General features: G+C 38.8%; 1 protein-coding gene and 1 non-coding gene across 2 annotated transcripts; one reads left to right on the top strand and one right to left on the bottom strand.

The window, feature by feature from the left end:
• Positions 1 to 1,504: 1,504 nt before the first annotated feature.
• LOC107791735 (defensin-like protein) lies at positions 1,505 to 3,245 on the top strand. Its single transcript, XM_016613856.2, has 2 exons — positions 1,505 to 1,784; positions 2,808 to 3,245. The coding sequence occupies exons 1-2, from the start codon at positions 1,721 to 1,723 to the stop codon at positions 3,059 to 3,061; spliced, it is 318 nt and encodes a 105-aa protein (XP_016469342.1). The 5' UTR covers positions 1,505 to 1,720; the 3' UTR covers positions 3,062 to 3,245.
• Positions 3,246 to 9,048: 5,803 nt separating this feature from the next.
• Positions 9,049 to 9,121, bottom strand: TRNAD-AUC (transfer RNA aspartic acid (anticodon AUC)). Its single transcript has one exon. It is a non-coding gene; the product is annotated as a tRNA-Asp (tRNA).
• Between the last annotated feature and the right edge of the window lie 17,180 nt (positions 9,122 to 26,301).

Below are 26,301 nucleotides of genomic sequence, written 5' to 3'. Positions count from 1 at the left end.
ATAATTTTAACTTTTATTAAATTTTTGGCCTAAGTTTTGGTGTGACTTGTGAAGAACCAAGTACATTGAATGATTCAGCGTCATGGTGAAGAGATGAGTAACCAGTAGTGTAAGAAGATGGGTGCACCGTGCATTATTATAAAGAGATAGATTCAATATTTACATTGGACAGATTTAATCTTGACGTTCTTACAATGAATACATTACACACTGGGTTTAATTGTAGAAAAAGATAGAAAAAAACAACAAGACAAACATGGAATTTGAAACCTCGATTTTATAAAGGTACACCAAATAATTTGCACCATATGACTCTTTGAACTTAGGACACCAAACAATTTATTTCAAGTTAGAGTTAAATAGAAGGGCAACAACCTAGTGATTGTTGGGGAAAGTGATTGGAATTAATCTCTTAGGTTACAAAGTTGTAATATGAGTACTGGCTCTTTATTTTAGTGGAGTTTGGGTTAAACGCAATTAGGTTAGGTCGTGATCTTTACACCTTTCAGCTACAATAGTATTTAACGTAAAAATTTGTGCGTCGTTTTTTACTTTATTTCACGTTGTTATTACTTGCAGTAACTAGGATAAATTTGAGAACCAATTCCGTCGTCCAGATTCTATAGGTTAAGCAAATTTTTAAAAAACTTTGGAAGAATTTTTAAAAGTGTTAACTATCCGGTTAACGCTCATCTTGTGTCGTAGTGTGCCTAAAACAACATTTATCATTAGAATAAAATTTTTGTTTGCTACAATCTTGGGATACTTTTAAACCATCACGAATTGTAGGACAATTGATATGTGTATATGGTCGAAATAGATTTTGGCCCTCATACGTTCGATCGAGTTCGAATGATAAGCGACCGGAGTGAGATTTTGAGATGAGTTCCGAAGACAGCACAAACAAGTTTCGAGTTCCAAGACTGATCGAGGAGTCGGCTCGATACCATTATCGAGCCATGACCAAATCGACCCGCAAGGCAAACGTGAGGGTGGTCGGAAACGCACTACACCCACCCCGAAGGTCGAGTTCAAACTAAAGCCGAGGGCTCGGCCCAATAACGAATTCGAGCCAGTATCGAGCTCGTAGACAAAAGCCGTTACAACCGTATTAAGGGAGAGAGTCTTGGCAGGAATCGAGGAAGACAATTCATCATGAGTTCTCCACTGTATGCTTTGTTTTATTATAAATAAAGTAGGATCCCTCTACTATAAAAGGAGGGAATCCTTATAAGCATAGGCGGATCTCACACATTGTAACAAAAAGATTACTTCTCACATTGAAAGATATCCCCTTGTGCTTGTTTTTACTTTATCTTATTCATTCTTCTTGCTCACTAATCTCATTCCCATAGTCAAGAATAGATGTATTTCTATTTCTCTATACGATTTGTATCAAATTATATCGCATATCCTTAGAACCATACACAAATTTAACTCTATCCAATTTTTCGGGTAAACAATATGATTCCTACACCCATAAATAGAAGTTTCGGTTTCAAGTCATGAGTATGTTATGTATCTTTACCTATACACGGGCCGAATCAACGCTAGTTGAGGTCCTAATATTGAACGCCGGTGAAAGGCAAAAAAAAAAAAAAAGAATTATGTATCTCCAAACTTCAAATTTCAACAACTCCGGTGCAATAATTATTTTCTTTTATTTATTTACTTTTTGCTTCAAAATTTATCTATTCTTAGATCAGCGCCTAAAGAGACTATGGTTCGCTCCTTGTGTTTCATGGCATTTGCTATCTTGGCAATGATGCTCTTTGTTGCCTATGGTTTGTCTCCATTTATTCCTCCAAAATTCCATAAAATTAATAAAATATAATTTATAATATAATTCTATTTCTTGCTATCCAGTCACTTAATTACCCAAGTCTGCTTTTAAGAAAATAAATATAAAAGCTATGACTGATTTAGCTATAATAATGAACATCATGTTACACTTCTTATGATTTGTCAAGTAAATTTTCCAGTGTGGTTATCTTTTTGATGTATTTGTTGTTAAAATGACGAATTAATCTATAGTATACGTCTAGCAGCTTTGGAAATGCTCCTCTCTATTCTCACAAGTAGGGTAAGGTCTGCGTACTCACTATCATCCCCAGACCTCACGGTGTGGGATATTACTGAGTATGTTATTGTTATTGTTGTATACGTCTAGCAAGTTTGAAAAATCCTGAAAAAAATGTGTTCGCATTAGTTCTTCCAAAATAGTATAGGGGCAAAATATATTTTTTAGGGTAGACTGTCTATGTGTGTGTGTGTGTGTGTGTGTGTGTGTGTGTGTGTGTGTGTGTGTGTGTATATATATATATATATATATATATATATATATATATATATATATATATATATATATATATATATATATATATATTATTTTTATTTTAATTTTTTTTTAATTTTTCTTGAAGGTCAAAGTAATCCATATCATAAATAGTTCGAAAGGGTTAACATTGATCGCAGAATTGAAGTTTTCGCGAACAAATTGCCAATTCCGACATAGATTTTGAATACAGTCTTCCGTCTTCTCTTTCTTTCTGCTGACGTTGGCACACAATCTAACGAGGAGAAAGACTGATCTTCTTATCCCCTTACCTGTCTTTGACTTCAGTCGGGCATTTTCTTATGTTCTTTGATCGTCGTTGCTCACGAGTCAGTTAAGATAGAATATCTTATATGAATAGGAGTATATATATATATATAAGAACCTTGAATATATTCATGTTTCAATGCTTTCTTTCAATTCCGTCTTTTCTTTTGTTCTAACATTGGTAAGTACTTGTGAATGATTGTAGAGGTGCAAGCTAGAGAATGCAAAACAGAAAGCAACACATTCCCTGGATTATGCATTACCAAACCACCATGTAGAAAAGCTTGTATCAGTGAGGGATTTACTGATGGTCATTGTAGCAAAATCCTCAGAAGGTGCCTATGCACTAAGCCATGTGTGTTTGATGAGAAGATGATCAAAACAGGAGCTGAAAATTTGGCTGAGGAAGCAAAAACTTTGGCTGCAGCTTTGTTTGAAGAAGAGATAATGGATAACTAATTAGAGATTAGAAGAAATTAAGGATGCAGTGTCACACATAATAAAGTTGCTTACTTTCTTAAAAGTGTAGCTAATGTTGTGTTCTAATTGGCTTTTAGTAGCCTTTTGTTACACTTTAAATAAGTGTGGCACTTCAATCCTTTGTGCAATATTGCACTAAGTTTATTTGTGTACTTTTAATGAAAATGACCTTCTATGGTCTTTGTTTATATTAACCATTTTGCTAACTTTCCTTATGTTATTTTCTCCTTTATAATCTTTTAACAAGGGTGTCAAATGAGTGGGTTAAGCTGATTTTGGACGCCTCAAAATGGGCAAAATCAATAAATAGGCGGGTCATTATGGGTAGGTTGACTGATTTTGGATGGATCAAAATGGACTGAATCAATAAATGAGCGGGTCATACTTGGACTAAGATGACTGGCTCAAGATGAACTAAAATTTGGGTTATAGACCAACTTTAATTATGTATAAATTATTTATTATCAAATATTACTTTTTTTTGTTATGGTCATATATAAATATCAAAAAAAATATTTTAAAAATATTTTAGCAACTTTGCTCATGGAACCATAGGAGCTAAAAAATCAACCTAACTTTATAATAGTAGGTACTAGAGATGATTTGGACCCGATCTCAAGAACATAAATTTTAGAAGAAAAGTTGAAGTTAACTATTTTCTATCTCCTTGATATGCAAAAAGAGAAACAAGAAAAAGAAAAAAGGAACTCAGTAATAAGACACTAATGAAAGAAATAGCAAACAAGCACACTAATATTATTAACTTTGTTATACGTCAGTATAATTTTGATAAGAGTGAGTTGTTCTAGTGGTGACAAATTCAAATCAAGAGTTTGTGAGTTCGAGTCACCCCAAGAGCAAGGTGGGAGTTCTTGGAAGGAGGGAGCCGAGGGTCTATCGGAAACAACCTCTCTACCCCAGAATAGGGATAAGGTCTGCGTACACACTACCCTCCCTAGACCCCACTAGTAAAATTATACTAAATTGTTGTTGTTGTTATAAGTCAGGGTAATTTTTTTAAAATATTATAACACTATTAAAAATGCGCTTTTTTTTCGAGAGAAGCCTATCAACAGATAGTATCGATACCACCGTTTCCGACATAATGCGACACAATATATTGAATATGGGATCATGTCAACTTCAGATAAAAATGTTGGAAATTAGCTGTGACAAACCAAAATTCAGGCAAAAATGTCGAAAGTTTGCCTTAGCAAGCCAAACTTCATTAAAAAATGTTGGATGCTTGTCCTTGACAAGTCAAACTTCAAGCAAAAACGTTTGATGTTTGGTTGGCCAAGCTTCAGACTTAAATTTTTGAGATTTTTAATTACGCATGTCTAAAGTTGGTCGAAGTGACTAAACTTGCAAAGTACACTGTGGCTATGTCTAAAATGGTGATCCCAAATTCGACTCTCTCACTTGCCCCTTTGCTTTTAGTAGTCTGCATTGAAGACTAATAGTGTCACTTTCAATATTTATAATAATTTAATTTTAATATTTCACATAATATATTTAAGTTTACAAGATTCAAAGGTAATTTTGATATATAGTACTCCCTCCGGTACATAATAAATTACCTTTTGGCCGGTTTATTTTAGTCTAAAATAATTGTCTTTTTACATAATCAAGAATGAATTATTTTTTTTAAAAGAATCTGCCCTCATTTGCATATCCCGATGTGTCAAAGTAATAATATACAAATGTTAATTAAGGGTAATTTAGTCAATATACTTTTTTTCTCTCTAAGAGTTAGTATTTTCTTAAGGGGTGCGCCAAAGGCTAAAAAGTCACTTATTATGGACCGGAGGGAGTATACATATTTTTAGTTTAAGAACATAAGATCCAAACACTCTCATTTATTTTTTTAAATTTCATGTTCAATCAAAATAAGGCCTCGTTTGTCCATAATATATATTTTTTTTCCAAAAAATTATTTCAAAAATGTGTTTGTCCAAGAAATTTTGTAAATTTTTTAAATTCTTTCGGAAATGAGCTTTTCAAAAATCAAAGTTTCAGAAAAAAATTTTCTCCGCTCACAAAATTACAATATTTTTTCAAGTGAAATACATGTCAAAACCTAATTTTCAATTTCAAATAATATTTTTTAACAATAACAAAACAACATACCCAATATTATGTCACACCGGGGAGAAGAAGAATTCTGTTGCCGGGACTTGAACCCGGGTCTCTCGCGTGAGAGCCGAATATCCTAAACAACTAGACTACAACCGATTATTAACTTAACTCTAAATATTATTTTTTTTTAAAATATTATAATTTTTATGTTCAAACGCCTACTAAGCCAAGTAAAATGAAAGAAAAGAGTAAAACTTTCAACCAAAGAACAAAAAAGGTTATATACTCCGTGTGACATATGTAAGGTCGTACATGTAAAGTTACTCTAAAATTTATCACCATAGTACTATATAGTAGGTGTGACATATGTTTGGTCGTACATATTGATATCATATTCTTTTAATAGCTCTAACCACCTTCTCTGCCTCAAATTGAGATCCTTTTGCTTGAACAAATACTGAAGACTCTGATGATCCGTGAAAACCTCACACGACATGCCGTAAAGATAATGCCTCCAAATCTTCAGCGCATGAACAATGGCTGCCAACACTAAGTCATGGACAAAGCAATTCTTCTCATGAACCTTCAACTGGCGCGACACATGCAATCACCCTGCCCTCCTGCATCAATATCGCACCAAGCCCAACACGGGACGCATCACAATATACCATATAAGATCCTGAACCTGTGGGCAATACCAACACTGATGTTGTAGTCAAAGCAGTCTTGAGCTTCTGAAAGCTCACCTCACACTCATCTGACCATCTAAACGTGGCACACTTCTGGGTTAACCTAGTCAATGAAGCTGCTATCGATGAAAACCCCTCCACAAATCGGCGATAATAGCTTGCGAAACCCAATAAACTCCTGATCTCCGTAGCTAAAGCGGGTTAGGCCAGTTCTGAACTGTCTCAATCTTCTTAGGATCTACCCGAATGCCCTCTGCTAATATAACGTGCCCCAAGAAAGTGACTGCATCCAGCCAAAACTCGCACTTTGAATATTTAGCATATAACTAGCTGGCTCTCAGAGTCTGAAGTACAATCTTAAGATGTTGCTCACGCTCCTCTCGACTGTGGGAGTAGATCAAGATAACGTCAATAAACACAATCACAAAGGAGTCCAAATAAGGCTTGAACACTCGTTTCATCAAATCCATGAATGCTGCGGGGGGATTTGTCAACCCAAAGGATATCACTTAAAACTTATAATGCATGTACCGAGTCCGAAAAGCTGTCTTAGGGACATTAGATGCCCTAATCCTCAGCTGATGGTAACCAGATCTCAAATCAATCTTCGAAAATACCTTGGCACCCTTACCACATCCTCATCGATCTATCCTTCTTCTTCACAAACAACACAGGTGTACCCCAGGGTGAGACACTAGGTCTAATGAAGCCCTTATCAAGCAAATCTTTCAACTGTTCCTTCAATTCTTTCAAATCTGGCGGGCCATACAGTATGGCGGAATAGAGATGGGCTGAGTGCCCGGAGCCAAATCAATATAGAAATCAATATTCATGTCAGGTGGCATCCCTGGTAGGTTTGCATGAAACACCTCTGAAAACTCACGAACAACTAGTACTGAATCCATAGAAGAAACCTCCGCACTATAATCGCGAACATAAGCCAAATAAGCTAGAGACCCCTTCTCGACCATATGCCGAGCCTTCATATAAGAGATAACCCTGCTGGTAGAATGGCCAGGAGTCCCCCTCCACTCTAATCGAGGCAACCCTGACAAGGCTAAGGTCACCGTCTTAGCATGACAGTCATAGCGTGATAAGGTGACAGCCAATCCATACCCAAGATAATATCAAAATCGACCATATCGAGAAGTAGACGATCTATACTAGTCTCAAGATCCCCAATGGTGACCACACACGAACGATAAACACGATCTACAACAATAGAATCCCCTCATAGGTGTGGACACATACACAGGAGCACTCAAAGAATCACGAGGCACAACCAAATATGAAGCAAAATAGGATGACATATAGGAGTAAGTAGAACCCGGATCAAATAGAACTGAAGCATCTCTACTCCAAACTGAAACAGTACCTGTAATAATAACATCAGATGACTTAGCCACAGCCCTGGCTGGAAAATCATAACATCGGGGCTGGGCCCCACCACTCTGAACCACGTCCCTAGGACGACCTCTAGCTGGCTGGCCTCCATCTCTAACGACCTGACCTACACCTCTAGTAGTCTGGCCTCTACCACTGGATTTCTGACCCCTACCTCTGGCTGGCTGAGCAGGCGGTGTAGCAACTGGTGCCGGAACCATGGCACGAGAACCCTGATGCTGTGGGTTGCTCGATGCTCGAGGACAAAATCTAGCAATGTGCCTCAGATCACCACAAGTATAAGAGGATCTCGGTTGTTCTTATTGCTGATCCTGAAACTGACCCTGTCGACCTGAGTAACCACCCTGAAAACTCTGGAGCGGAGGTGCACTAATAGGAGGTGGTGGTGCACTGTAGGCTAGCTGGTCGAAATAAGGCATATGAGGGCCACGACCACTTGAGGCACCGTGGAATGCCTGGAGTGCTGAATGAAATAGCCGGGGAGGATGGCCTCTACCAAAAGTATCCCTGCCTCCAGATAAGGCACCGCTGAATCCCCCGGAATGACGTGTTCTCTTGTCAGACCCCTGACCTCACTGAGCAAGAACCATCTCGAGTTGCCTAGCGACATTGGCAGCCGCCTGAAAAGAAATCTCACTCCCAGTCTCCTTAGCTATCTGCAATCTGATAGGCTGAGTAAGTCCGTCAATAAACCTCCTCACCCTCTCTCTCTCTCTCCTTAGGAAGCAAAAGAAGAGTATGATGGGCCAAATCCACAAAATGGGTCTCATACTGGGTAACAGCTGGTGGAGATGCTTGAACTGACGACGGTGCTCCTCTCTGAGTGTGATAGGGAGAAACCTCTCTAGAACGAGCAGGCGATCCAGCTGGTCTGGTCAACAAAAAATCTCTCCACCATTTCTTGGCGGACCCAGTCATCTGAAATGCAGAAAAATCGACCCCATTGGTCTCTACTATACCCATGTTCCGTAGCACCTCATGACAGCTGCCAAGATATTCCTGGGTATCCTCTGAAGAAGCACCACTGAAGTGAACTGGAAAGAGCTTGGTAAATCTGTCCAATCTCCATAAAGTCTCAGAAGACATAGCTGACCTGTGCTGCAACAACCGGCTGAACAATCCCAACTGGCGGGGCTACTGGAGTCTGATACTGGGGAGCAATCTGCTCCGGAGTGTGAGTAGTGGGAGTCTGTGCTCCTCCTCCAGACTAAGAGACGGCTAGTGCCATATGAAAGGTACCAGCCTAGGCCACACTCTCCAAAAGGCCCACCAAACGGACCAAAGCATCCTGAAGCAGTAGGGCGGCGATGAACCCCTCTTGAACCTGAGCTAGTATAGCAGGCACAGTCTGGGCTGGAACCTCCTCCTCAAACTCTCTAAGAGTTAGTATTTTCTTAAGGGGTGTGTCAAAGGCTAAAAGTTACTTATTATGGACCGGAGGGAGTATACACATTTTTAGTTTAAGAACATAAGATCCAAACACTCTTATTTATTTTTTTAAATTTCATGTTCAATCAAAATAAGTCCTCGATTGTCCATAATGTTTTTTTTCTTTTTCTCAAAAAGTTATTTCAAAAATGTGTTTGTCCAAGAAATTTTGCAAATTTTTTAAATTCTTTCGGAAATAAGCTTTTCAAAAATCAAATTTTCAGAAAAGTTTTTTTCTCCGCTCACAAAACTATAACATTTTTTCAAGTGAAATACATGTTCAAACCTAATTTTTAATTTCAAATAATATTTTTTAACAACAACAACAACATACCCAATATTATGTCACACCATGGAGAAGAAGAATTCTGTTGCCGGGACTTGAACCCGGGTCTCTCGGGTGATAGCCGAGTATCCTAAACACCTAGACTACAACCGATTTTTAACTTAACTCTAAATATTATTTTTTTTAAAAAGATTATAATTTTTATGTTCAAACGCCTACTAAGCCAGGTAAAATGAAAGAGAAGAGTAAAACTATCAACCAAAGAACAAAAAAAGTTATATACTCCGCGTGACATATGTCAGGTCGTACATGTAAAGTTACTCCAAAATTTATCACCATAGTACTATATAGTAGGTGTGACATATGTTTGGTCGTACATATAATGTTTTTTTCCACTTAATTTAAAAGAAACGTGTGTATTGGCAAATTATTAGTACCTGTACGAAGTACAAACTACTTAATCAAGTATTACCAGCATGTGATTCTGACACTGTGGAACAGATAAGTTTGTAATTTTTATGACCATCTGGATATTCATTGTTTTACTCGTAGAACCGAGTACTTACGACAATAACAATAACCATCAAGTGAAATCTTATTAGTAAGATCTAGAGAGAATAGTGTGTACACAAATTTTATTCCTACTTTAAGGGAGTAGAGAACCTATTTTCGATAGACCATCGACTAAAGAAAACAAAAAAATATGAAAATTCAAAATATACGAAAAGAATAGTTACGACGTGTGATTTTTACTACGAGAATTGAAAATATAAAAAAATAAAAGGGTAAGAAAATTTATCATCTACTATATACATAAAAAATTATTTTAACTATATACAATAGCATTTTGGAAGGGGAGCCTTAGAATAACAATAAAATTATCTCCATATAATTTATAGATCACGAATTTGAGTCGTGAAAACAGTCACTAATGCTTGCATTAGGGTAAACTTTCAATAACATATTCCTAGGGATGCGGCTTTTTCTCGGACCTATATGAGTGTGGAATATTTTGTGCATCGGGCTGCCTTTATATAGTATAATTTTCTGACGAATGAAATTGTCACGACCCGAAATTTTCACCGTCGGGACCGTGATGGTGCCTAACATTCCACTTGCTAGGCAAGGCGACGTAAGAGAATTATTAAGCCAGTCCTTATTCAATTCAGTAAATAACAGCAAATAAGCTAAAATAAAATACATCGAGTGCAGAAAAATATAAAAACTTCATTAATTAGTACCACCCGGATCTGGAGTCACAATTTACGAACTTCTAGGATTTATTACAAGTAAAAGACTGAAAGAAGTAAAACTGTTTGAACGAAAGTAACAGTAAAAAAAAAACTGAAAAGATAGACGGGGACTTCAAGGTCTGCGAATGCCAACAGATTTACCTTGGGTCTCCGATGAACCAGTCCGAGCTGCTACGCCTCTCGTTCAGCTGGGACCAATACCAAAATCTGCACAGAAAGTGCAGTGTACAGTATCAGTATAACCTACCCCATGTACTGGTAAGTGTCGAGCCTAACCTCGACGAAGTAGTGACGAGGATATGATAAGACACCTACATAACAAACCTATGCAATTTAACAGTATATGTACAAATAACAACAAGAAAAAACTTGACAGGTAATATCGGTAGGGGGAACATGCTGAGGGGAATACGAGATAGAGAACTACTATAGAATGGTAACTTGAACAGCCAATATACTATGAACCAATAAGAACAAGTAAACACAGTAAAGGAAAAATGCAGGGCATCATCCTTCGTGCTTTTACTCTCAACCTCACCATAAAATCAATAGAAACAACATGTCATCATCTTTCGTGCATTAACTCTTATAACATGGCACGACATCACCCTTCGTGCATTAACACTCATAATATGACACGACATCACCCTTCGTGCATTAACACTCACGATATGGAACGGCATCACCCTTCGTGCATTAACATTCTCCCTTACCATAATGCAATGAACAAATAACAACCGGGAGATAGAATAACAAGTACAAGCCTTACTTCAACATTTAGTTCCACAATATCAACCTCAACTTCGGAATCAATACTCAATTATTATCAGAAGATCCGTAAACATGATAAGAACGATTAATTTAACAATACTAGTCTAAATACGGATAACATGAACAAAGGAAGCTATAATTGCAAGAAACCAAGCCCCACCCGTATGCTTAACCCGACTACAACGCATAGGTACTCGTCACCTCACATATATGTTGTTACCCAACATTTAAATATGTAGAAAATAGACAAACAAGTCTTATTCCCTCAAGTCAAGGTTAACCACGATACTTACCTCGCTCCAAAGGCCACACAATGCTTAATTATTGATTTTCCTCTAGAATCCACCCCCAAACCACTCGTATCTATCCACAAACGACTCAATAATATCAAATATTACTAAAGAAATTAATTACAATGCATAAATTTAGATTCCCCAAACTTCCCCCAAAAAGTCTAAAATCGACCCGGACTCGCTTGGTCAAAACCCGAGGTTCGGACCAAAATCCATTCACCATTCACCCCCGAGCCCGATTATATATTTTATTTCGAAATCCGACCTCAATTCGAGGTCTAAATTCCAATTATGCAAAAATCCCTAATTCTACCCAAACCCCCAATTTCCAACATGAAAAACCTAGATTTTAGGTTGAAAATTCATGAAATATAATAGGTAATTGAAACAAAGTAGGTTAAAATCACTTACCAACGAATTGGGAAGAGAATCTTATGGAAGAATAGCCTCTAGGTCTTTTAGTTTAGAATTTTTTGAAAGAATGGCAAGAATCCCGTAATTGGGACTGTTTTATCACTGGGCGTCAGTGTTCATCGCGTTCGCGAAGAGCAGAGCCCTAGTGGCTTACGCGATCGCGGGAGATACTACGCATTCGCGAAGGTATAGCCCGCCTCACCTTCGCTTTCGCGAGACATGGCTCGCGTTCACATAGAGTCACCTTAAGCCCCCTACCCAACCTAGCTAAAGCTATGCGTTCGCGTATGACGGGTCGCGTTCGCGTAGAGCAAACCCCCCAATGCTCCGCATTCGCGACCATGGTCTCGTGTTCGCGTAGTAAAAAAATCCTCCCCCAACCCAGATCCCATTTGTGATCGCGAGAATGGCTTCGCGATCGCGAAGCACAACGCACCGAACATCAGCTGCAGCAAAACACTAGATTTTTCTAAGTCCAATTCACCCCGTAGCCTATCCGAAACTCACCCGAGTCCTCTAAGCTCCAAACCAAATATGCACACAAGTCCTAAAACATCATATGAACTTGATTGCGCAATCAAAAGACCAATATAACGCCTAAAACTACGAATCTGATAGCAAATCAAAGGAAATTTTTAAGAAAACTTTAAAACTTCTATTTTCACAACCGAACGTCCGAATCACGTCAAATCAACTCCGTTTATCACCAAATTTGACAGACAAGTCATAAATATTATAGTGGACCTGTATCGAGCTCCAGAACTAAAATACGGACCTAGTATCAATAAATCCAAACATCGGTTGATTCTTAAATATCATAAATCTTTCAAACTTTCAATTTTCAACAAAAATCAATAACTCGGGCTAGGGACCTCCGAATTCGATTCCGGGCATACGCCCAGGTCCCAAATTAGGATACAGACCCACCAGAATCGTCAAAATACGGATCCAGGTCCGTTTGCACAAAACGTTGATCAAAGTCAACTTAAATAAATTTCTAAGGCGAAATTCTTAGTTTTATCAGTTTTAACATATAAGCCTTCCGGAATTGCGCACGCAATACGAGAAAGGCTAAAATGAGGTATTTGAGGCCTCGAAACACATAATTAGATTCTGAAACCTAAGATGACCTATCGGGTCATCACATTCTCCACCTCTAAAACAACCCTTCATCCTCGAACGGACATAGAAAAGTACTTGGGCTGGTGAAAAGGTGGGGATATCTACTCCGCATGTTTGACTCGGATTCATAGGTCAAATCCTTGTCCAACTACACATAGCTGATACTTCCAAAGCATGGACACGTGTAACATCGGATGAACTACGGATAACCCCGGTGGTAAAGCAAGCCTGTAAGCCACTTCCCCTACTCTCTTCAGAATCTCAAAAGGTCTGATATACCTAGGACTCAACTTGCCCTTCTTTCCGAACCTCATTACACCCTTCATGGGTGATACCCGGAGTAACACTCTCTCCCTGACCATGAATGCAACATCATGAACTCTACGGTCGTCATAACTTTTTTTTGTCTGGACTGAGTTGTGCGAAGTCGATCCTAAATAATCTTGACCTTATCCAAGGCATCATGTACTAGGTCTGTACCCAATAACCGAGCCTCCCCCGGCTCGAACCACCCAACTGGCAACCGACACCGCCTACCGTATAATTCCTCACATGGAGCCATCTGAATGCTCGACTGGTAGCTATTGTTATAGGCAAACTCTGCAAGGGGCACCCCGTGAAGACGAACGATCTCGCGTATGTAAATCTCTGCCAACCACTCTGAATAATAGGTAACTGCCACAGGAATGAAATACGCTGACTTAGTCAGCCTGTCCACAATGACCCAAACGACATCAAACTTCCTCTGAGTCCGTGGGAGTCCAACAACGAAGTACGCTCTCATTTACACTTAGGAATCTCTATCTGCTGAAGCAAACCACCGGGTCTCTGATGCTCATACTTTACTTCCTGACAATTTAGACACCGAGCTACATAAGCGACTATATCCTTCTTCATCCTCCTCCACCAATAATGCTGCCGCAAGTCCTGATACATCTTGGCGGCGCCCGAGTGAATAGAATACCGGGAATTTGGGCCTCCTTAAGAATCAACTCATGAAGTCCATCCATAAAAGGCACACAAATACGAACCTGCATCCTCAAAACTCTGTCATCTCCAACAATAACCTGGTTGGCACCACCGTGCCACACTGTGTACCTAAGGACAAACAAATGAGGGTCGTCATACTGGCGATCTCTAATGCGCTAAAACAAAGAAGACCGAGCGACTGTACAAGCTAGAACACGGATGGGCTCTGAAATATCCAACCTCACAAACTGGTTGGCTAAAGTCTGAACATCTGATGCAAGCGGCCTCTCACCGACTGGAATGAATGTAAGGCTGTCCATACTCATTGCCTTTCCACTCAAGGCATCGACCACCACATTGGCCTTAGTGGGGTGGTACAAAATATTGATATCATAGTCTTTTAATAGCTCCAACCTCCTCCTCTGCCTCAAATTGAGATCCTTTTGCTTGAACAAATACTGAAGGCTCCGATGATCCGTGAAAACCTCACACGACACGCTGTAAGGATAATGCCTCCAAATCTTCAGCGCATGAACAATGGCTGCCAACTCTAAGTCATAGACAAGGCAATTCTTCTGATGAACCTTCAACTGCCGCGACACATATGCAATCACCCTGCCCTCCTACATCAATACCGCACCAAGCGCAATATGGGACGCATCACAATATACCATATAAGATCCTGAACCTGTGGGCAACACGAACACTGGCGCTATAGTTAAAGCAGCCTTGAGCTTCTGAAAGCTCGCCTCACACTCATCTGACCATCTGTACGGGGCACCCTTCTGGGTCAACCTGGTCAACAGGGTTGCTATAGATGAAAACCCCTCCACAAATCAACGGTAATAGACCGCAAAACCCAATAAACTCCTGATCTCCGTAGCTAAAGTGGGTTAGGCCAGTTCTGAACTGTCTCAATCTTCTTAGGATCTACCCGAATGTCCTCTGCTAATACAATGTGCCCCAAGAAAGTGACTGAATCTAGCCAAAACTCGCACTTTGAAAATTTAGCATATAATTAGGTGGCTTTCAAAGTCTAAAGTACAATCCTAAGATATTGCTCATGCTCCTCTCGACTGTGGGAGTAGATCAAGATAACGTTAATAAACACAATCACAAAGGAGTCCAAATAAGGCTTGAATACTCGGTTCATCAAATCCATGAATGCTGCGGGGGGATTTGTCAACCCAATGGATATCACTTAAAACTCATAATGCATATACCGAGTCCAAAAACCTATCTTAGGGACATCAGATGCCCTAATCCTCAACTGATGGTAGCCAGATCTAAAATCAATCTTCGAAAATACCTTGGCACCTTGCCACATCCTCAACGATCCATCCTTCTTCTTCACAAACAACACAGGTGCACCACGGGGTGAGATACTAGGTATAATGAAGCCCTTATCAAGCAAATCTTTCAACTGTTCCTTCAATTCTTTCAAATCTGGCGGGCCATACGGTATGGCGGAATAGAGATGGGCTGAGTGCCCGGAGCCAAATCAATATAGAAATCAATATCCATGTCAGGTGGCATCCCTGGTAGGTTTGCAGGAAACACCTCTGGAAACTCACGAACAACTAGTACTGAATCCATGGAAGGAACCTCCGCACTATAATTGTGAACATAAGCCAAATAAGCTAGAGACCCTTCTCGACCATACGTCGAGCCTTCATATAAGAGATAACCCTGCTGGTAGAATGGTCAGGAGTCCCCCTCCACTTTAGTCGAGGCAATCCCGACAAGGATAAGGTCGCCGTCTAAGCGTGACAGTCCAATATAGCGTGATAAGGTGACAGCCAATACATACCCAAGATAACATCAAAATCGACCATATCGAGAAGTAGAAGATCTATACTAGTCTCAAGACCCCCAATGGTGACCACACACAAACGATAAACACGATCTACAACAATAGAATCCCCCCATAGGTGTGGACACATACACAGGAGCACTCAAAGAATCATGAGGCACAACCAAATATGAAGCAAAATAGGATGACATATAGGAGTAAGTAGATTCCGGATCAAATAGAACTGAAGCGTCTCTACACCAAACTGAAATAATACCTGTAATAATAGCATCAGATGACTTAGCCACAACCTTGACTGGAAAAGCATAACATCGGGGCTGGGCCCCACCGCTCTGAACCACGTCCCTAGGACGACCTCTAGCTGGCTGGCCTCCATCTCTAACAACCTGACTTTCACCTCTAGCAATCTGGCCTCTACCACTGGCTTCCTGACCCCTGCCTCTGGCTGGCTGAGCAGGCGGTGTAGCAATTGGTGCCGGAACCATGGCACGAGAACCCTGATGCTGTGAGTTGCCCCATGCACGAGGGCAAAATCTAGCAATGTGCCTCGGATCACCACAAGTATAAGAGGATCTCGGTTGCTGTGACTGCTGGCTCTGAAACTGACTATGTCAACCTGAGTAACCACCCTGAAAACTCAGGAGCGGAGGTGCACTAATAGGAGCTGGTGGTGCACTGTAGGCTAGCTAGTTGGAATAAGGCATATGAGGGCCACGACCACTTGTGGCACCGTGGGATGCATGGAGTGCTGAATGAAATAGCCTAGGAGGATGGCCTCTACCAAAAGTACCCCTGCCTCCAGATAAGGCACCGCTGAACCCCCCGGAATGACGTGGTCTCTTGTCAGACCCCTGACCTCACTGAGCAAGAACCATCTTGAGTCGCCTGGCGACATTGGCAGCCACCTGAAAAGAAATCTCACTCCTAGTCTCCTTAGCCATCTGTAATCTGATAGGCTGAGCAAGTTCGTCAATAAACCTCCTCACCCTCTCTCTCTCCTTAGGAAGCAGAAGAAGAACATGATGGGCCAAATCCACAAAATAGGTCTCATACTAAGTAACAGTCATACTGCCCTGGTGGAGATGCTTGAACTGACGACGGTGCTCCTCTCTGAGTGTGATAGGGATAAACCTCTCTAGAACGAGCAGGCGATCCAGCTAGTCTGGTTAATAAAAAATCTCTCCACCATTTCTTGGCGGACCCAGTCATCTGAAATGTAGAAAAATCAACCCCATTGGTCTCCACTATACCCATGTTCTATAGCACCTTATGACAGCTGCCAAGATACTCCTGGGTATCCTCTGAAGAAGCACCACTGAAGTGAACTGGAAAGAGCTTGGTAAACCTGTCCAATCTCCATAAAGCCTCAGAAGACATAGCCGACCTGTGCCGCAACAATCGGCTGAACAATCCCAACTGGCGGGGCTATTGGAGTCTGATACTGGGGAGCGATCTACTCCGGAGTGTGAGTAGTGGGAGTCTGTGCTCCTCTTCCAGACTAAGAGACGACTGGTGCCATATGAAAGGTACCGGCCTGGGCCACACTCTCCATAAGGCCCATCAAACGGACCAAAGCATCCTGAAGCACTAGGGTGGCGATGAACCCCTCTGGAACCTGAGCTAGTCTAGCAGGCACAGTCTGGGATGGAATCTCCTCCTCAAACTCCACCTGGGGCTCCACCGCTGGTGTTGTTGCTCGAGCTCTGGACTGAGCTCTGCCCCTGCCTCGGCCTGTGGCACGGCCTCAGCCTCGACCTCTACCCCTTATAGGAGCTGTCACTGGGGGCTCCGGTTGCTATCCAGCTGAAGACGTAGCATGTGTTCTCTCCATGTGTGAAGGGATAAGAATAGACGAGTTCAATCAGTAATGATAGAATAAAATCACACGACAGAGAAAAATAGAAGTGAAATGGTTCCTAAATTTCAGAGACGTCTCCGTACCGATCCTCTAGAGTCTACTAAGCCTGCTCGTGAATTGTGAGACCTAGGTAACCTAGTGCTCAGATATCATCTTCTCACGACCCGAAATTCCCACCGTCGGGACTGTGAAGGCGCCTAATATTCCACTTGCTAGGCAAGTCAACGTTAGAGAATTATTAAGCCAATCCTTATTCAATTCAGTAAATAACAGCAAATAAGCTAAAATGAAATAAAATGATTGCGGAATAATATAAAAACTTCATTATTTACTACTACCCGAATTTGGAGTTACAATTCACAAACTTCTAGAATTTACTACAAGTCAAAGTCTAAAAGAAGTACAACTGTTTGAACGAAAGAAACATTAAAAAAAAACTGAAAAGATAGATTGGGACTTCAAGGTCTGCAAACACCAACAGATCTACTTTGAGTCTCCGATGAACCAGTCCGAGCTGCTACGCCTCTCGATCAGCTAAGAACAATACCAAAATCTGAACAGGAAGTGCAGAGTGCAGTATCAGTACAACCGACCCCATGTACTGGTAAGTGTTGAGCCTAACCTCGATTAAGTAGTGACGAGGCTAAACAAGACACCTACATAACAAACCTGTGCAATTTAACAGTATATGTATAAATAACAGCTAAAACATGACAGGTAATATCGGGAGGGGGAACATGTTGAGGGGAATACGAGATAGAGAACTATAGCAGAATGGTAACTTCAACAGCCAATATACTATGAACAATAAGAACAAGTAAACACAATAAAGAAAAAATGTACGACATCACCCTTCGTGCTTTTACTCTTAACCTCACCATAAAATCAATAGAAACGGCACGGCATGTCACGACCCAAAATCACATGACCGACACCCGGCACACTATCTAACCCGGGAAAACCAAACCGTACCAGAATGTCCATCTATATGCAATGTAAATACATGCGGAAGCCTTTTTGAAAACACAATCAATTTAAATGATTAAAACCATACATGAAGTATAATCTTTAAATAAGTCATTTTTAATAATTGAAAATACATAAGGATAAAAATGTCTCTTTCATTTCATGATATATGAATGACCATCAATTACGACCCCAAAAGAGTACTAATATAGTTTATGGAATCTCTAAGACATGAGAATAAAATAGACATTTGGGATAATCCCGACCAACGGAGAATAAAGAATCAACATGACAGCTACCACGAAATATATGTGGTGCCTTACCATACACCTCAGAAAGAGAGTCATCCTAGCCTCATCTGCTCATCATGTACCACACCTCTTCCTGAAACATATAAAGTAAGCGGAACCCTAGAAAGGGGCCCCTGAAGGCTGAGTACACCACAACAATACTCAATAAGTGTCATAGACTCTCTCTAACTAAAGTTCCTGGGACAAGGCTTTACAAAAATAATACAACAAACATTTGATATAGAATGATAACAATTATATCAATTCATGCTCTTTATCATGTTAAATGAAAAAACTAGAAAAATATAAATTATGATACAAACTTTTAAAACATTTATATCAACCCATGATCCTAATAAAAATCATGAAAAATCATTTCAAATTCATTAAATCATTGAAGTCACTTTCGGATCCTTAGGCTTAAACATAACAAAATAATCTTTTACCTTTTTACCAGAAGTACTATACCGATACCGACATAATAAACAACTACTAGGTGATCGACCTAGCAACAAGTATTTGACCTTACTTGTCTGAGCAGCTTCCCAAAGTGTCGTACGAGTCGACTTAACCTCATTACCTTAAGTAATAATCATTTTTCCTCTCAACGGGGGACTTTATCCCACAAACCTCGGCTTAGCCTTGGAATGTGTCCCTACACCGGCACGTGTAATTCCATGGTAACGAACTCAACATTCGAACCAATCTTGGTGGTCCCCACTAGCAACTCCCAAAATATTTAATATTTTAAAAAATAGATTCATAGCATATTAGCCTCAAAGGATCTATTTTTATCAAATCATTGCTCTTGGCCAACTAAATCATTTTGAATAAAAACAATCAAATATATGATCTTCTTCATGTTAAAGTCTTCAGCAATTTAACATCCATCCTTTAAAGATACAACGAGGGTTATCCATTAATCAAGTTTCAAAAGAAATACTCTTCATAAAAATATAACTTTACCCCTCAAATATTTTATATTCCTTCCAATGCTCAAGTTTGAATAAAATATTATAATATTTTTCTCAAGCACCATTTGACATCAAACCTTTAGAAACAAGAATTTTCAATTGTAAAACAACAAAACTTTCTTTATGCAACACTACTCGAAATAAATGGTATCATCCTTTCCCTCTTGTCTCCACAAGTATGGATGCACATTTATAAACAAACTCACTTAATAACTCAAATATGATTTTAGAGAAAATCTCTCAAAAAGAGTAAGTATTAATCAACTTACCTCAAGTCAAAGTTTCAACTATTACTACGATACACCAATTTGTTTAATATGCTCAAATGCTATCACAAGTCGATATCTACATTTATGAGTTCACATAAATTATTAACGTATCACAACAATACCAATTAAACCAACTAAGCGCCTAACACTTAGTTCTAACTTCACAACTTTCACAAAAATCCTTATTTCATCATTTGAAGGTCAATCCTTGAATGCCAACTCCAATTCATCCATTAAATGTGTTATGGAATCTAGTCGTTCCATTAGAAACTCAAAATGATGTTGTTCGAATAAACCCAACACTATTCTTCTTCCCTGACAACAAGTTTTTCAATGTCAAAGCTAGGGTTCATCTATTACACTCTTTCAACTATTTTTCCAACTCATAAGTAATATTAAAACACTAATTTATACTCCATAAATAGGTTTCAATTAGTGAGAATTACCTTTAGAAGAAAACCCTAGAAAATCCCTCTTTTAGTGTTCTTGGTGGATTTGATGAAATATAGCAAACCCAAGGATGTTGCAATGTTAATACTAGTGTTTCGCAACATTAATTAGCACAAAACATAGATAAAAACTCACCTTGGAGTGTATGGAATACCCATGGCCAAGAGCCTCTTTCTCTAGAACCCCAAAACCTTCAAAATCTTCTTTATTTTCTCTCTCCCCGAACTTCCCTATTTTTATAAAAAATAGCCTGCGTAGGTAAATTACGTAGCCTACGCGGCTTGCCTGCGTAGCCTACACAGCTTCGCTACGCAACAAAAGCCTCCCCCTCATTTTTCATTATGTTTTTGCGTACGCAGCCTGGTAGGTACGCAAAAAGGCTCCGCAGGTCTGTTGGAATCCTTTCCTGCCTTTTAGCTCAATAATTCTATGTTATGCCTTTAATCATACAGCTTGAGGACCTTAAATCTGTCTTACATTCATACCTAAGTATTGTAATGATCCTATTACCGTCGTGTGAGTTCGCAAGCACTTCGAGGTCTCGCAAAGTATTCTCTTAAGCTCGAATTCTGCTTAATCTTGTTAGAAAACTTTTCTGGGGATTTACAATCTCTCCCACTTAGAAGCATTCGTCCTTGAATGTCAAGGTGAAGACGAAATCAAGTTCAAATATCCAATCATAACCATTTTTGACCATTGCACCAAATGATCTCATTATTACTTATCCCTTTTGACTAATTCTCTAAATTCTCAAAAAAAATTGGCAAAGCTTCCTTTGTTTCTAGGTCTATCTAAATTTTCTTCACCTATCCGTGAGCCACAAGGATACAAATAAAGAAGCCAACACTGCTCCACACATCGTAGTAATATCAACAATATAACAACGACCTCATATGCCTCAAATCATAACTGCATAGCCACTTTCGGCATCACAATAATAAAATCTATTACAATGAGTCAAATCTAGCCATCATTGGCAATAACTGAATCAACAACGCTAAAAATATGTGCAACCCTCAACTTATAATCAAGATAAATAAATTACTTACTCGCTCCATAGAGTCAAAATACGATATTCACCAAATCTGAAGATTCTAAGAAGTAGTCATAAATGTAGTTCCGGCAAGTGTGAATATCCAATTTTCATATTCTCCCAGGCCACCCAAGTGACCCCCTCGAAGTTATGATTACACTAATATACTTAAGCTGAAGCAACAATTTGAATTCCTAACCACTAACTCGCATAACAAGAATCTCAATTGATCCTTTCTCGTAAATCAAACCATAACTATTAGTATCCAAACATGCTACCAAGAATAGAGAATAACATTACCTTTAAGATTGTCTGTAGAAATCACACGTGCCTCTCTATCCACATATTTTCGTAGTGTGACAAATAACACATCAAATCTATTAAGGGTAGTTCCGGTAGCAAACTAAACTCACATGCACACCTTCGATCTTTTTAGAAACTATACACAACCTTGAAAAAGAAGGCGCTTCCATCTGGACCTTGCAACGCTTTTTATTAACATTTCCATTTTATGAATATTATATTATATTTATTTTCATCCCTACATATTTTATAGTTCTCTTAGAACCAAGGTTTCACCATAAGGCTTAAAGGAACATTACATAATTTGTCCTCTATTTTCAAACTTTTTGACTAAATTCACACTTAGGAGTTTTTCTTTATGGGTTAGGATCCCATTTATCAACTTTCTCGCGGAAAAGATTTCAAAATTATGCAACTCCTTTATTCGGATATTATTCATGATGTCATTCATCCATTCGAAACTCTTGAGACTTAAGTTTATCTGCATCCATTTAGAATATTACTTCATCCCTTCAAAAGTCAAGCACGATATTTTCTTACCTTATTCACCAATAACGTGTAGTTTATCTCCTCGCCCTTACGGAAATCACAACTGGAGTTTCTTCAATACCCAATGTGTTAATCGCCATAGCTAACATGCCTTTTTTTGTAGAAAATATTTATTCCCTACTATCACTAAGTTTGTGACACACACCAACCATCGATTTCTTAATGTCGATGTCTGTGGTTCCATTCGCTAGGAATTTCTTATCATCATAATATCACCACTACATGTAGTCCTTCGACACTTGGCCTTTAATATGACCCTAATGTTATTTCCACCTCTTAAGGATTATTGCTCCCTTCCGATATACTGAATCCATTTGGGAATCATGTCTTAACTTACATAGCCCACTTCCTGTTTAGGAATACACTCGGAAAGATATTTCTCAATTCTCTCCACCTACTTTTGTGCAATAACATTTTCATGTTTATTCACCCCCTTTTTTTTGAACTGGTATTCAAGTATTCAAGTTAGTTCATACCTAACCCGAACTTCTAAGACTCATTTGAACCTTTTGTTTGTTTATTGGCAACTTGTTCGACAATACCAATACATCTCTTTGAATTCCGCAACAAAAATATTGTATCTCTTTCATTTACATCAAGCTTGTACCCCTGATGCAACCTCATTTGTTCTTCCTGTACTTATTTCCTCCCAGATGGTACTTGATAAATTCAACTTGTCTTCTCTGTTTCCGTAAGGTAATATCTCTCTTTCTTTCACCCATCACCTTAAGGTGAAATTACATGTATGGCTCTCCCCCACTTAAGAGTGAGTCCATCACAAGCTTTTACGCTTCTCCCATAGACTTTACAAAGTCTTTATACCATAAGTACACTTGCCCGGTACACTTACGTTTCTACCCTAAAGTAAAGGGTCATTTATTTTCCAATCAAGAATCTCTTCTCACAGTCTCCACTTTCGACTGAGATCCCGACGATATGATTGTATTCTACGCTCATCAGAGCTCTCTTGGTTTCTTTTCTTTCTTAAATATTACGACACTTTCAACCCACAACTCATGTTTCAAAGTATAATCATTCTCCACCCTTACTACAATATCAAGATTAACATATTTCTTTTTCTATATCTGTACAGACCTCATAACTTTACTAACGTGTACGCTCATTGATCTTAGCTGAGATATGCTTCTGGAGTATAACTCTATTGTGTTATTCATGCGTTCATATTCACATACATTTTTTTTGCAAGTACAACTTCCTTATGCTTCTGAGTCCATTCTCGAATATGTCATTAGCAACCACGACTCCCTTAGGTTCTTAGCCGAAGCTTAACCATATTGAACAAGTACGAATGCTTCACATGAATTCGTATATCATAAATTTATGAATATTTTAGTAATAACTCTTTTTTTCCCGTGATAATAATAAAAGCAACTTACAACCTATCTTTACATGCCACATAGATTTTCAAACCACGCCTCCGTACGCATTTGTTTTTTCTTTTTTCTTTACGATCATACCCTTACTACCCATGCCATTTAACATGTGTTTACACAATGTGAACCTCCATATCTAAAAGGATATTATTAGTCCCATTTCCACATACCATCTTTAGGATGCATGAGACATCAATACGTATCTTTGAGACACTTACAACTCGTCGACTTTCGAAACGTAGTATTGTTGTTCTCCATCTCTTTAGCCTTAATTCCTTCTTATAGTATTTTACCACCCATCAAAAGTATTAACTTAGATTCGTACATTATTCGACACATTTAACCCTTTTTACAATTTAAGAGATTTAATCAACCCATGTTCAGCTGCTCCGTTGGCCCATTTAAAGAGTTTTGGAGCATATTCTCGAAATGTTACCTTTCACAATTTATCAATATCAAAATGAAACATACCTCATCTATACAACTTTAATATTTTCCTTTCATGATAACTTGCCTTCTAGACAATTTATGTTACTCCTTTAACCTCTGAGGTCATGCCTTTTGTACACTTCGTACCTTGGCATGTCTTCTACTTATCCATTCTAGTGTCTTTATATTTAAGCCATGTATATCCTCATTTGTTATTAGCCATTAATGTCATTCATATTTCCTTGATCACTCAGAAACGTGCTTTGATACTCTAGGCATGTCGTTGCCAGCTCATGTGATATGATAGTGACTATAACTTGTCATAACTATTGTCCATCTATAAAAATCTCAGGATACAAACTCTATTAGTCGACTCTCTTGACTGAACTTTACCTATTCTTGTTCTACTTGCCTTTCACAACCGGTAGTTGACATATTATATTCATGTCCTTTTTCCAAAGCAATCCCAACCATATACTAGGCCATAAGGGTCATGCCCTCTCAAGATGCGATTATTCTTTCTGGTAGCACAAACTTCCTACAATTCTCGATGTATCACGACAACGGTCAATGAGATTCCGGTCTTATCTTCCTTCAAGCAGTCATTAGCTCTTGGCAAAACAAATATGATTCGTTATTGGATCATTCGATTTGAATCCATTTTATTCCATTTCTTATATTTGCCCACATATTCATATACAAAGGCACTGACTCTTTCTTGGAAGCTCATGTAGTAGCTAGTGTCGTTAATTAAATCTCAAGCATTATGCTCAGCACTCTCCTTCGTAAACCCCGCTAGGATATCAATACATACATACAATTTTGTTTTCCTTACTTTAAGTTTTAACGCACGATCTAGAGTGAGAAGAAAGGAATGAGACAATCCTACAATGTCCATGTAGCCTTTTGCGATATGGGTGTGGTACACAATACATCAATAAGGAGAACTCTACTAGACACGATTCCATAGATTTTTTAGGACTCGAATTAGAATCTAGTGCTCTGATACCATGTTTGTTACGATCCAAAATCACGTGACCTGCACCCGGTACACTATCCAACCCGGGCGACCCAAATTGTACTAGAATATCCATCTATATGCAAAGTAAATACATGCAGAAGTCTTTTTGAAAACAAAATCATTTTAAATAAATAAAACCATATATGAAGTATAATCTTTAAATAAGTCATTTTCAATAATTGAAAATACATAAGGATAACAATGTCTCTTTCATTTCATGATATATGAATGACCATCAATTACAACCCCAAAAGAGTACTAATAGTTTATGGAATCTCTAAGACATGAGAATAAAATAAATATTTAGGATAATCCCGACCAACGGAGAATAAAGAATCAACATGACAGCTACCACGAAATATAAGTGGCGCCTCACCATACACCTCGGAAAGAGAGTCATCCTAGCCTCATTTCTCATCACGTACCACACCTCTTCCTGAAACATATAAAGCAAGCAGGACCCTGGAGAGGGGCCCCTGAGGGCTGAGTACACCACGACGGTACTCAATAAGTGTCATAGACTCTCTCTAACTCAAGTTCCTGGGATAAGGCTTTACAAAAATAATGCAACCAACATTCGATATAGAATGATAACAATTATATCAATTCGTGCTCTTTATCATATTAAATGAAAAGACTAGAAAAATATAAATTATGATACAAACTTTTAAAATATTTATATTAACCCATTATCCTAATAAAAATCATGAAAAACCATTTCAACTTCATTAAATCATTGAAGTCACTTTCGGCTCATTAGACCTAAACATAACAAAATAATCTTTTACCTTTTTACCGAGAGTACTATACCGACACCGACATAATAAACAACTACTAGGTGATCGACCTAGCAACAAGTATTTCACCTTACTTGTCTGGGCGGCTTCCCGTAGTGCCGTACCAGTTGAATTAACCTCATTACCTTAAGTAATGATCATTTGCCCTCTCAATGCGGGACTTTATCCCACAAACCTTGGCTTAGCCTTGGAATGTGTCCCTACACCGGCACATGTAGTTCCATGGTAACGAACTCAACATTCAAACCAATCTCGGTGGTCTCCACTAGTAACTCCCAAAATATTTGATATTTAAAAAAATAGATTCATAGTATATTAGCCTCAAAGGATCTATTTTTATCAAATTATTTCTCATGGCCAACTAA

The sequence above is a fragment of the Nicotiana tabacum genome, chromosome 18, assembly GCF_000715075.1.
Source record: "Nicotiana tabacum cultivar K326 chromosome 18, ASM71507v2, whole genome shotgun sequence".
NCBI classification, from domain to species: Eukaryota; Viridiplantae; Streptophyta; class Magnoliopsida; order Solanales; family Solanaceae; genus Nicotiana; species Nicotiana tabacum.
The sequence above is the reverse complement of the archived record's forward strand: the minus strand, read 5'-3'. Positions and strand labels throughout refer to the sequence as shown.